This window comes from Anser brachyrhynchus (assembly GCF_964034855.1).
Source record: "Anser brachyrhynchus genome assembly, chromosome: 5".
In the NCBI taxonomy this organism is placed as follows: domain Eukaryota; kingdom Metazoa; phylum Chordata; class Aves; order Anseriformes; family Anatidae; genus Anser; species Anser brachyrhynchus.
Window position 1 is genome coordinate 7,837,586 of NC_137699.1, and position 14,043 is coordinate 7,851,628.

The 14,043-nt window shown below is 34.8% G+C and overlaps 1 protein-coding gene across 2 annotated transcripts in view; it reads right to left on the reverse strand.

Moving 5' to 3' along the window:
* The window catches only part of ELP4 (elongator acetyltransferase complex subunit 4), a 201,089-nt gene that overhangs the window by 185,248 nt on the left and 1,798 nt on the right, over positions 1 to 14,043 (reverse strand). For both annotated transcript variants that reach the window (XM_080595259.1, XM_080595258.1), the window contains exons 2-3: positions 10,012 to 10,047; positions 530 to 651 (exon numbers count right to left, since the gene is read on the reverse strand). In XM_080595259.1, coding sequence (XP_080451385.1) covers positions 530 to 651; positions 10,012 to 10,047 — 158 coding nt within the window. The remainder of the gene's footprint in view (positions 1 to 529; positions 652 to 10,011; positions 10,048 to 14,043) is intronic.

Sequence of the window (14,043 nt, forward strand, 5' to 3'; positions counted from 1 at the left end):
TTTCTATGTGACCTGATGCAAGACTGACCATATTTCCTGGTAGAAAAAAGACAGTCAGAATAAAAAGCATGCATAAAGGAAGATGTACTTAAAGATGTTAAATACTACTCTCTCTTTTCTACAAGAAATATCCACACAGATTGTACGCTGTTTCCCCACCCTCCCTAATATATTGGAAGCAGCTTAACTTCTTTTTGTGATAGGTAGGTGGAAACTGTAAACAGTTGGGTTTATACAAACCGTTCAGTTTAGCCAGCTAGTCTGTGTTTCTTCCACGATCTAAATGAAGGATAAGTAGGCCCCTAGACTGATCCTTGAGAAGATCTTACTTCATTGTTTATAGAGGCAGGCTAGCAAGCTAAATTTAATTCCCAAATCTGGCTAGTGTAAAGACTCCTGCACTTCCCAACATATTCTTGTGGATCACCAAGACTAATTCATTTGTTAAAATATAATATATACACTTTAAAATGTATTTAAATTCATCAAGAAATTAGCACTTTATTAGTCAAAAGCTATGAGTCTTTACCTTTAAGATGTTGTCAGGAGGCTCCATAGCGGAAGCAACAAACAGGTCGTGTCCACAGACAACTCCCTCCGCGAGAAAATACTTGAACAACAAATTGGAGTAAACACCATATTTATCTTCCTCTGTGGAAACAAAAATGGTTGGGATTTTTCTTTTTTTTTATTAGATAGAACACCAGCCTCTATTTTCACAACACTATAAAAGCCCTCTTTTGGTCTACCTCCTAGAACATGTAATGTAGAACTGACATAGTAGGTAAAATATGAATCTGAAATTTTTAAAATAATGCTTGATTCCTAATTTTTCAAGCCAGAGATATAGTTCTTAATCGTTTAGTTGATTCTACAATACGGATGGGATACAGGAATAGTGCTATCTTCATAACAAGTTTTCCTGTAGTATCAACCAAGATTGATTTACCAAAATCATGGTTCAATGGGAAGCGGTTTTGTTCATTTCTTAGACCTGTGTTATCTTTATATTCTTTATGCTTAAAGTATTAATCAACTTCTTAAAATATCTATAAATTGATGTTTTTCAAAATGTGGTCATATTAAATATACTAAAACTGAAGCCAACACTTCCTATAGAGACATTCTTACATCAGTATTTCTTTCAAGACTTTAAGAACTACAAAAATAGGCAACAGCAAAATATTGAAAAAAAAAACCACAATGGAAATCCAGCAAATCTGTATAATGCAAGTCTTCAACAGAAAAAATTCAATTGACTGAAAAACCATTTGCAACGCCATTTTTGAAATCTATCCGGAGCAAAAACATGAACACATTCAAAATACATATGAACTTGCAGTTTAAGAGGTGAGAAAATAATTGTTAACAGACGTTGTGAATACTAGCCTACTGAAATCAACACACAAACTCCCACTGACTCCAGGAAGGCAAACATTTCCTTCAGCATCTCTTTGTTGCAAGTTAACTATCAGAAATTGCCAGAATCAGAAAGTCTTAATGAGCTTCATACAATTAAGTTTAGCATAACTCAAAACTATGGGGGAAGTGAATGAGTAAATAACTTCTGAAATTTGAACCATCTTGGATGTTCTCTACTTTTAGGAGACAGAGAAAAAATTATAGCAATATTAACAGCTAGCACAACACATTCCTGACAGTATAAAAACCTGATTAATCGTCCAGAAAAATTTTAGATCGTGCCAATAAGATAGATTTTCTTTATGCGGAACCAACAAGACTCCTAATCCATTGTTTGTGTAACTTAGAAACAATTTCCTCCCTATTATGAATCACACATGAAAATATTAAAATAAAATTCATAAAATCAAAAACAAAAGCTGAAAATGAGAAAGCTGTCATTCATATCTAAAGTGGGGTGAGGGAATGGGGATAATACCATTTTGATATGTACCAGAACAGCATGTTCTGGAGCTTAGCAATCAAAGAGAACAAATAAAGTGCGGTAGGGGAAAATGAAGAAAGAACGTGTACATCTGAAAAGGAGAAAGAGCCTAAAAGCAATGAGGAAACTTAAGAAGCAAATCACAGAAAAATAGCATTTCGCTGCAATACTCCTGATACCATACTCAAACACTGCCACTTTCAGCGCTTAGATTAACAAGACACGGAAATTTGTAACAGAAATTTTCAAATTCACTGGGGAAAGAAGAGTTCTCCTGGAAACATTCCCTATTCTCCACGGAACATCTGGCAACACAAAATTTATTTCCTTGCTTGTAATTTCACTCTCAGATTTAGTATGTGAGATACCTTTTGTCTTTTTCTTTTTTTTTTTTTTAAATGTTAAAAGGCATACACTAATAATTTGGCAAAAATTGTTTCATTTCTTTCTTCTCCTTCTACAGAATAATCCCTTCAGCTTCCAAGATTACTGACCTTGTTGTTAAGTAAAAATATTTTTATAAAGTTTCTCATTCATTAAAACCATGAAAAAAGAAATCTCTTTGAAAAAGAAATTAACTAAAAGCAACTGTAAACCAACATTTTCTGACAGAGAAAAATCTATCATAACACTGTAGCTAAAAAGAAAAAAAGTTACATAAGAACAGGTATCCAAATAAACCAAAGGGAATACAATAATTACAACACTATTCCTACTAATACTAGCCATTGATGTATGCAGCTTTTTGTAGTCTAAGGGTTTTAAGAACTCAGATTATATTCATTTAATTTACCTTTGAGATTGTTAACCTGTTTGGCACGACATACTAGCCTTCCGATCCACTTCCAGTAACATATTAACATAAAAGTGGCACATTTATCTTTTCAAAAATAACAGTCTAGGGAAGAATATGGACAGATCAGTACTGTGAAAAGTACAATATTCACAAATGCTTAGTGTTATTTCCTGTTAAAATTTCACCAGGATTGGTGAAATTTCTAAAAGCATTACAGAATTACAAACTAATTTCCTTGAAAGTTTAGAGCCATTAAATATTTTATATGGTTTATTCTAGCTTCCTTTACTCTATTTAGTGATTAATAAAGTTACTGAAGAAGTGTTTTCCTAGTGATTCAGCTCCATAGATTGTGCCATGACTTGAGGATGTTGATCCTTGTGAGACTAGGATGGAGACGAAAGGCTCATTTGAGATAAAACCAACGCCCAGCTGTGGAAGCAAAGAGTAGAACTGACACCAACTAAAGTTTTTAAGAAGTATTACAGTATTATTTGTTAAACATACTATTTGAAACCTGCCTAGCCCTTAAATTGCTTCAACAAGAGAAAAAAAAATAACAACACAAACATAACTGGAGTAGTTCTTCTTTGTAACTGGAGTCCAGGAACATACACGGTTCCCACCCACAGCTCTCTTTACAGCTATTTCTGCTTTATCTGCTTACTGTAATATAATTGATAATACTTTGTTTACGGTATATAGACTTCTATGTGCTAATTTCCATCTATGAAGCTCTCAGTTTAAGAACCAAAGCCACTTATAAAGTGACAGTATGGTATCTATTTATTCAAAAAACATGTCTGAGCTACCTGAGAGGTCACCAAGCCTCCCATATAATCGCTGCAGCAGATGTCAGTGGAGGCAATACTGTTAGATCTCCCTCCCTTTGAACAAAAGAAGAAAAGGGACATGAGTCAGGCATTCTGGAAGAATCCTTAGCTGTACTATTTACCACATCTTGACAAATCAAAAAACTTGATTTATTAATTTTCATTTAGAGGTTAAAGTTCACGTTCTTCATCGTTTGGGGCACACAAACACCAAGCTGTATTGCATATGGACGGGATTTAACTCACATTTAATGGAGTATGAGCCAATATCCCATTTAATCGAAGCATTTTTACCTTGGGTGTGTGTGTGCAACTATACAGAGAGAGTCTCTCTGGATCATCGTTTTTAATATTAATTATTCATTAGGAAGTAAACAGCATGCTCTATGTGCCAAACATAACACAGAAACTCCATAAAGCTGGATAAATGTAAGAAATCATACTGTGCATTGATGATTATGTAACTAAACTAAGAGGGAATGAGTCTGTAGTAGTTAAGAATAATTTTTATTTGTATAAGAACGAAGTGGTGGGGAACAGGAAATAAACCCTTTCACTGACTTGCCCAAGATTATAATTCGAGTGTTAGATTTATTTCTACTCTAACGGGACTGAAGAGGTTTTTACCCTGCCATACCCTTCCAAATCTCATTTTGCAAAGCAATGAGGAGTTTTCAGATTAGCAAATTAAAAACATTGCTGTTCAGTGTGTAGAAGCATTTTAGCATTACCCTTTCCTTTAGTCTTCTTACATCGATTTTCATAACAGCAAACACATGAAAATGAACTATGGGAGAGTGATCTAAATATAAAACATCTCATAGTCTGCTACAGTGCTCAAAGGATTAAATGTGTCTCAGAAAGCCTTTACAAACAGTGTATCTTGAATTGTTAAAGTCAATGCATCTGTAAGAATCCCTCAGTTCTTCAATTTGTCACATAGAGGATGGCTTTTTATTGATTCATTTCTAGGTCACTAAACTTTTGTGGTATTCAAAAGACCTAAAGTGCACCCATATGGGGCTTTTCTGATAGCATCCATTGTACCCTGGATTCAATAGTTACATTGCTATTCAAAACCATAGGAGTACAGCTTTCTTTTTCTAAATAAACAAACAAATCACTTAGCACAGGTATTTCAGTAGCTCACTGATTATTTTCATAGTTAAACTGGGCAAAATGCTTTCAAGTATTTTTGTTTTCCGATAACTCCTGGACTTACTAGTTGATGGCTAGGATAAATGCTTGACTGTTGTCTTTATTTTTCCAAATTATACAGACATCCAAAAGAACTACCTCCTTTCTATATGGGTAGGAACTAACATTAAGTGCATTTTAGTCAGCCAAGAAACTTAAGACAAGACTGGCCCAAATCTTTATTCTTAGCCTCTGTACTAAATGGCTGTCCCGTCAGCAGCCTTCATTGTGAACTTCACTTCTAGCTAACAAGGCGCATAGACAAACAAGACTCGTGCAGCTGCAGACTCTTTTCTGGGTCCAGTCACCACAAGTCACACAACAGTCCACAGCTTTCTCTGATTCTTTTTGAACAAAGAGTATTCTATAGCTAAGTGGCAGGTGAGTAACTAGTGAAGCGTAAAACTATACAAGGAAAAGAGATCATTTACCTAGAAGTTATGTATATTGTCTCCAGGACAAAACCTTTTCTGATTGCACAGATTAAGGACATAAATAAAATAGTTTATTTTGACCGTTATCTGGAGGCCTCTTTCCACAACAGCATGCTTCCATGGCCAAACCAGTTATGAAGAAAATGCAGTATTGTCAGTATCAGCACAATGAATTCCAGCATACAACCACATCGAAAACAAAGGATAAAGACCAATTCCTATTTATGGCTTTTCTCACCCCTATACTGTACAGGTTACTGAACACTTAAGAGACATTCTCAACACCTTTGTGCGTGGACTGTCTGTAGGACTAGGAGGAATCAGTGGGTCATGGAATTAGATACCAAATTTTAAGATACTGGAGTTTAGCTAGAGCACAGAAAACAAAGAGAGCAGATATGTGTGAGGCACTGTAACCAGGCAGTTTATATAACCATTAAGGACAAAAATCTAATGTACCTACGGAAATTTATGTCTAAGCACGTGGCATCAAGAATTAAAAAAAATCCCTAGCCCTAAGTGCTCCCCCTGCACCAGAGGTGTTCGTGTTCCAAGGGTGGGATGGAGGAGAAGCGCTGTAACTTGAAGGGGAACAAAATTCACCATAAGGCAACAAAGATGTATAGATCATATTTGTAACAACTAACTTTTAAACAGCTGTATACTGAATGACACGAAGGTCTTTGAAAAACTCCAGAGATAATTTGTAGCTTAATTACTTACAAAGATCAGAGCTATAAGACGAAAAAATAAGACTGCAGCAATGTAACGTACAGATAGCTTTTTTTTTTCCTCTTTACAAAGCCTAGACAGGTTGCCCTAGAGCTGCCAAAAGCCTGTCATAGCCTATCAGTATTGATCATTTTTTTCACCAGATAGCTCTACAGCATAGTACTGTGACCTAAGGTGAGTCTTTCTGTAGCTATGAAACATTTCTCTGAATTGCTGCAGGTTATAAGATGCGATTATTTTAATAATCTGAAATTTCATTTAAAAGATACTTTACTAATGTCCACATTTACTAACCTTGAGGGGATATACTCTGTGTCACTTGCATTTAATTAGCACATGCCAAAACTGAGTTGTCAAACATACAAGGTACAATATTTGGCATTTGGCCATATTTCAGAAAGGTGAATTCTGATTAACTTGTATTTTGTATAATTATATTTGGAAAATCACTGTTTTGTACCTGTCTGGAGATTATCTTTTTCAATTTTAAAAAGATGATAAATTCAATTATATTGACAAGTGAAGAGAGCTCTTACCAGCCAGGTTAAATTGCATGTCTAACAAAAATAAGAATAGCTAATTAAAGTAGCTGAAACTGCTGCAGGGCTTAGAATGCACAGGTATAGACCTGCTTTTAACCAAACAACTTTAACTTTTTATAATTGACCTCAGCTACTAACAAAAACCCTCCAACCGATAATCTTTAAAACATTTAGCCATCAATGACCTTGTCAAAGCTACAGCATCTCAAAGGTATGTAGGAATAGGCCCTGATAGGGTACCCAGGGCAGCCCTGTCTGTGCACACTGTAACTCACTATACGGAATGCAAAACACATTGTTCTGAAAACTCTTCCTAAGGGTGGTGAAACATACATACAGCAGGTCTACGTACACTGGGGAGTGGGAGGAAAGGAGTTTGTTTAGTCAGCAGCTATACTGTTTGTTTGTTTTGAAAGGGGAGACTCTCCTAGCAAGCTAATCTCCTGGAGCAGTTTAAGGTGAAAGAGCCAACAAGTGGTCACACATTCGTATTGAGCAAACTGTTTGGGCAGTGTTCAAATTCCATTTCACTCAATAGTCAGAATGTCAGTTTTACCACTTCTCATAAACCCAGTACAGTAATCTCTCTTGAAATTAAAGTACCAGTTAAAAAAAAATAATTAAATCTTACTATACGAACAAAACCCAGTAAGTTTCAGGTTCCTCTAGTATCTTGCGTAAGATAATCGTGTACCTCAACTCTCTAATTTTCATATAAATAAAACACTGTCAAAAGAACATACTATAGAAGAAGTTCAATTGAAATCAATTGAAATCATGATGCTTATTATTATGATTTGAATTTTAAAAAATTGAGCACTTATATTACAAACATTATTTTACAGTCACATCCAGTAACCTGTGCCATTACTACATCTCCAGAACACAACAGTTAAAATAAATATTTTAATATCCTGAATCTACTATTATTTGGTTAAATTAACCAAGATAATGTGTCAAATAATGAAGATGAGCATTTAATTTGCAAAGGGAGCTAAGCTAAAAGTAATGCAATTTATTCTTGCCTTAGAGAATGTTGAAGGGAGGGGAGAAGAATTTAACCTTTTTATAACACTTGGAGTACAACACAGAAAGATCTTCCTAGGAGGTTTATCGCTGACAGCTTCAATCCTGTATAATATTAAGCTTGCCTAGACTAATCTCATGACAGATTTTTTTTTGTGTGTATTGACAGGATATTCTAACAATGCAGCTACAATTCTGCCTGCACCAACTTTAAAAATTAGTCTAAAAGTTTTTAGACTAATGAGTCATGAATAAATATAGTTCTCCCTTCAAGACTTTTGGTATATAATTACACGTTTCAAAATAACATATGGAAAGTTTTATTTTGGAAAAAATTAGTTTTCAAATCTAAAAGTGAAATTCTCCTTCATGTTTCTATAAGCTAAGCTTAATAGCAGATCACAAATGAACAGTCATGCACTCAGAGGAAAAAAACAAAACCAAAACAAACAAAACCAAAAAACATCCATGTAAGAATCCCATCATTTTCAAAGCACTGAGTATTGTCATCTCTTTCATTAGAAAGAAGAGGTCACCGCCTTTGTATTCACTTCATCTGGTACCATTTAGGTCAGGTGAAATGGATATCTAACCCTATGCTCAACGGTAGGCAAAAGTAGATGTTTAGGAAGAGGTAATAAGAACTGAACAAGCAAATACGGTGCTTCACTTGCTCAGCCTCGCACTGTTAGTAGCTCAAGGACTTCCCAAACCAGGCTTGGTATCCATGTCCTTAGTAATCCAAACTGCTTTCTGTTCCATGAAGTTGCCTACTTTCCCACTGAAAGCATGATTTTTTTGATTTTTTTTTTTTTAACACTCACAACACTCCAAGTGAATTATTCCACCACTTAATTGCATACTGTGTAAAGAACCAACTTCTATTGTTTTATGTCAGTTTTATAGCCAGCAGGTTCATTTGATATGAGCCAGTTCTACTGACAGGGACAACGAATATAATGGGAAGACAACACAAAAAGTTTCATAATCTGTGATCTCTGAAAAATATGATAGGTTCTAACTTTTTCCTCCTTATGTCAATAGAAAGACTGCAGCTCTTCTCAAACTGTGTCAGAAAAGATCTTCTCTGAAAGCAGTAAGACATAAAATTTCTAACATTTCTCCTGAGTTCACATAAATGTGGTTGAAATTTCAAGAGAAAATTAAGCTTAATTGGCATTCTCTTCCCCAAGAAAGGCTGAATACTCTGTCTTCTAGTTCTGACTCTTTAGTTCTTCTCTTCCCCTTGTACTGGCTCTAGTACACATCTCCCATATTAACTCTGGTCACTAAGCCAAGAGAAAAGTCTCCACTTTAACCAGATCCATTTTCTGTATGCCTAGAGAGCTGAATCATCTCAGCAAGGAATTGAAAAGCACTAGTACCAGCTCAAGGAAGAAGACTGCACAGCCAGGAATAGGGAAAAGGATTTGGACAACTTCTTTCAGCAAAAGTGAACTGCTGTACCAATTCAGCGTTCTCAAAAAAAATTGAACTGAAATGGTTGCCATTAAACAGATGGTGACCTATATGAAATCAGGTAATGTCATTGAATTTTTTCTGTCCGACAACTATTCAAATTACTTAGATCTGCATCACAACATACAGCAATTTATAGATTTTTATTTAAAAATTGAGATTTTCTAAGATTCACTAAAGACAGCAACACCTGTCTCTAAACAGCCTCTAATGATAGCTAAAATGTAGAAATAAGAACTAGCCTTACAGTAACAAGAAGACATAATAAGAGCAATTACCCTGCTCACTGGGAAACTGAAAATGCTGTTCAATTTCTAGTACAGGTTCATATAAACCCTACAGTAGCCAAAGATAACATGATGTAACCCCAATATCGTCTAGAAGAGAACTCAGATAAGCCCTCTCCATATTTCACTGTTATATTCTTTAGTGTTAAAGCTATTTGAAATGTTGTAACAGTTCAAAATATTATAGCTAAATCTACAAACGCAGATACAAATGCAGGTGAAGTTAAAGACCGGTCTCCTTAGTGATGGTTGTCATTTGAAAGTGAAAGTAAAGATAGGTAAAATGTTAGGACCACATCATTTTACTCCTTCAGAAAATAACTGAAAATTACTGATTACATCTTACTTAAGGTTGAAAGACTGAACAACTGCCAGCCTACTGGTGTCTGTTGCTAGAGCCATGAAGACCTTGTTTTTGCATAAAAACTTCATACCAGCAAAATTTAAATTATCTCTAGTAATATTGTTTAAGAGTTCAGCAGATTTAACTTCTTAGGTGTAAAAAGCCTACTTCAGAACAACAAGAAGGTTACAATGGGAAGGATGAAATGACACTCTCTTAAGTTGTGAAGCTTGCTTGCGTTATGTGCTACTTAGATCCTTGTTTTCTTTTGAGCTATAGCTCAAGGCCTTTAATTCAGCAACCTGATAGCATTTAAAAACAGAAATGGGAAGTGTGTTTTTTATACACAATAAAAAGACAGGTCATTTAATAATGTATTAAAATTAGCAAAATATAGCAGAATATGGCTTGGTCTATCTATATATTCTATACTAACCAATAAGGAGAAGGGTTCCAACAGCTAAGCCTCCACCTGGAAAGAAAACAAAATGAAGAAGAGAGTAAGACTACATTTTAATGCTACGTTAGAGAACAATTGAGTTTTCTTAGTTTATAAGTCAAAGAAAGGTGATAACAGGGAATTTAAAAATACAAAAGTGAACAACATTTTAATTACCTTTGCAATACTTCCTACAATTCTCTATTATGAAATAATTACACATTACATGTAATTATATATTACACATTACAATTACTTTCACAATATACTGTACTATCATCGTCATGGTAAAAAAGATCCTGCAGAGCTCAATGCAACTATACTCAAGTCCTCCAATAACGATTTATGATCCCTGCCAGGGAATTTTTACGTGGATGACTCAAGTGAGTAAACATTCTCCAAATTAAATCCATATCAATCACTGCCAGGTGATATTGTTTCGTACCAAGAACCACATACATGAAGTGACCTGCTAAGATGCTCACAAATTCCCACTGAAATCAGTCAGGCAAAATCCTGACTCCACTAGTTTTTATTATATTACTGAAAATAGACAAAACAATAAGGCAGGATTTCACCCAATAAGAGCTGGACTGACACTTCATAAAATAAAGTAAACCTGAAAAAAATACTATTAAAAATTAAATAGTATTAAAATACTATTAAAGTATTTTTGAGTACATCTTGGACACAGAAGCAGCTCTATCAATATAGCTGTGTAAAATATTTGTTTAAAAATAAAAATATATTTTGACCAATTGGACACAACTTTCTTCTTTTTGCTTAAACAATTGCAATCAATGCTTATGTTCCAATCACAGATGACCGAATGAATAAGAGACTGAAACGAATACAGCCCATATGTTTTGATACACAGGCTCTTATCCTATCAATCTCAACAGTGTAAAAAAATAGAAAAAAAATCTATGAAGTCTTGTTCTGATTTATTTGTTCCTCAAAGAGAAAACAAGTATAATTATGTAACAGTGGTTTAAATGGTTGTCCCAAGAAGGAATTTAAACAGAGAAGGTAAAAGAAGAATTCATGTTTTACTTCATGTGAAGAGTGAACAATTGTATAATCTGAATTCCAAAACAGAAAATATTGGAATAACTTGAAGTTAGACTACAAATATTTTATTGAATATAAGACTGTGACAGGAAAGCTCCAAAAATTTCGGAAGCGTTTGGATGATTATACGAAACCAGTCTATTGCAGTGCTTTGCATGAATGAAACTGCAGTATGTCTTCCACAATTAAATCCTGCTCTAAAAGCAAGCTGGGAGCAAACTGAATCACATCAGCGCAGCATCCAAAGCTTTTGATAAAAGAAGTCAATTCTGGACTCTACAGTCAGACTCTAGTGAAGAGTGAAACAGTCTATCAAATTAAGAGCTCATTAAACTTCACTGGAAATTGATTCCTACAGGAATTGGATCAATTTCTTCATCTTTACCTCTGCTGATGGGACTACAAATATCTGTAGCACCTATAAAGTTGATATATACCCAGGAGGAAGAGAAAAAGTAAATTTCTCTCCCATAGGCCAAACAGATGCCAAAGGACCACAGGCCAGAGGACTACGGTAGCCTTCGTTTTGATCAAGAGACAATGAATTCTGCATTCACCACTGATTTATGTGAACTCATCTTTAGCTCCTTAATGCTGCTAAGTAACTAAGTTTCTATGCACATTCTAGTAAAAGTCACCAGATGACCTAGGATGCAATATAATTATACAGATTATAACATCAACAGGATTTCCAAACAATATACGTGCTTTTCCATTTTCATATTATACATAATTACCTCCAAAATTAAGGATTTTAGCACCAGGACAGAATATCAACGGATTGGAGGAAAAATATTTCTTTGAATGTTTTTAAAGAAGTGTTACTTGAAATATGACTGACAAGACACGAGGTATCAATTTTTGAGTACCAATAAATTGTATTAGAGCGATCTAGGTATTGTGCATTACTAGCATAACATTACTTGCTGCCTACTGTAAAAAGTCAAGATACTGGACTTGGCGTAAGCAAGCCAGAACTAGAAGACATAAACCAGCTCCAAATGTTGCTCTGTATAGGTAGAAAAAGGATGCTGCGTATAAATCATGCTGAGTAAGCAGCCAAAACAGAAAGTGCATTTACAAATTAGACGAACATCTGACATAAAACATTCTGGCTGCTGACCTTGTATTTTCTATTTAAAACAACAACAAAAATAAACAATATCAAACAAACAAAACCAAACAAATAAACACATCAAATCACAGGCCAAAGCCTGTGAAAGAAAAGACTAAAAATTGTGAAACGCAAGACCATAAAAACAAAAGAGTAAAGAGATATTTTTTGCTTGCATGGGTGGGACAGGTGGGGTAACAGCATGTCGAGAGTGATCACAAAGCTTCTACAAAAGTTGCAAAAGTGCTAGTATTGCTCCTTTGTAACGCCTGAACTCAAAACACAACAGAATCACTTCACTGCCATGTCATGAAGCTGCCAGAGTTTTAGTGGCACATCACAGCGCAAACATCACTGAACAAATGTTCAGTCAGCTACTAATTTCATCGTTGTGTCTCAGTGCATGACAGATAGTTTAAGCTATGCTCCTGAACCAAGATGTACAAACTCCTCAATATTTATGGCAAACGTATCAAGGAATCAAATATTTCTTAGGTACTTTTAAAAAAGAACTGTAAGTACTAGTTACTAGAAAGACAGAACGAAATCCCCGTGTTCTGGTTCACCAATTTTTGCTTCATTTTGTTTGTTCAGAAAAAAAATAAAATATATATATATACACATGTGTGTATATAAAAAAAATACACATATATGTATGTATATACGTATACATATTTGTATATATACATATATGTATATATATACACACATATATATATATATATATACATGTGTGTGTATATATATATATACCCAAAAGCTCTACTACAAGGGGAAAGGAGAAAAAATACCAAAATCATGCTTGATACAAAGTATGCTTTAAATATTCAATGCATTCAATTCTCTGAGGAGACAGAAAGCAAGTGCTGCTAACAACAGTTGTTTAAAACTAGCACATTCTATACAGCACATGAAAAAAAATAACTCAGAATGATGAGATTTTACCAAAACACAACTTGACATAGGAATTATGGTCAAAAGAGCCATAAGTAATGGATTACCTCATGGCAATAATGACTGAAAATCTTGGTTATCTGAAGCTCCCTTGTAGCCACCACAGATGTAGTGTCTCTTGTTTTTAAATAGCTCGTACAAGAGAGAATATTTGTCAGCCAGTACCTCAACACAAAGTACTCACAAGCTTTGTTTTCAGGTCACCGGTTGTAGTGCCTCTTTCTACAAGCCAGAGCAGCAATGTATGTCTATCCTGGATGCTAAAGGCAAACTTGGGTACGAAGGTTGGCTGTATGTTATAAGATGTTGTGAAGAATTTAAGCAAGGACACTTTATTAGATGGAATGTAAAACTGTTGCAGTTACCATGGTAATGTGTTCGTATTTCAATGAGCAACAATAATAGTAAGTTATGCAAAAAGCAGGCCGCAGGAAAAAGTAGCAGAAACATTGATAAAATCAAAAGGAAGTTAAAATCTTTAAGTTCCCTAAGAAATCCAATGTGAACTTGTATTTCTTTCTTATTTTGCTATTTTTATTTCGTTTTGCCAGTATTTAAGGCAGTACTACACGCAAACAACCAGGCAAGTTTTCTAACTTTCTGCATTGCTACTTACAGCAATGAGATTTCAGATCGTAAGGACAGAAACACAAGAAATGTTGCAACTTGAGAAGTGTCAACGATTGTTTTCAATGAGTGTCTGTGGCCTTTTTTCAAGCAGCTTGAAATAGACCATTTAACACCAAACAAGCGATGTTTATATTATACGACAGTTACAACTCTCTACAGAGAACTGCTTTGAAATCAGACATACACGGTCTGTAACGCTTGAAGGTACACCTGAATATAAAGCCGGGGGATATAAGGAGGGCCTTACTGCTAAGACAGCA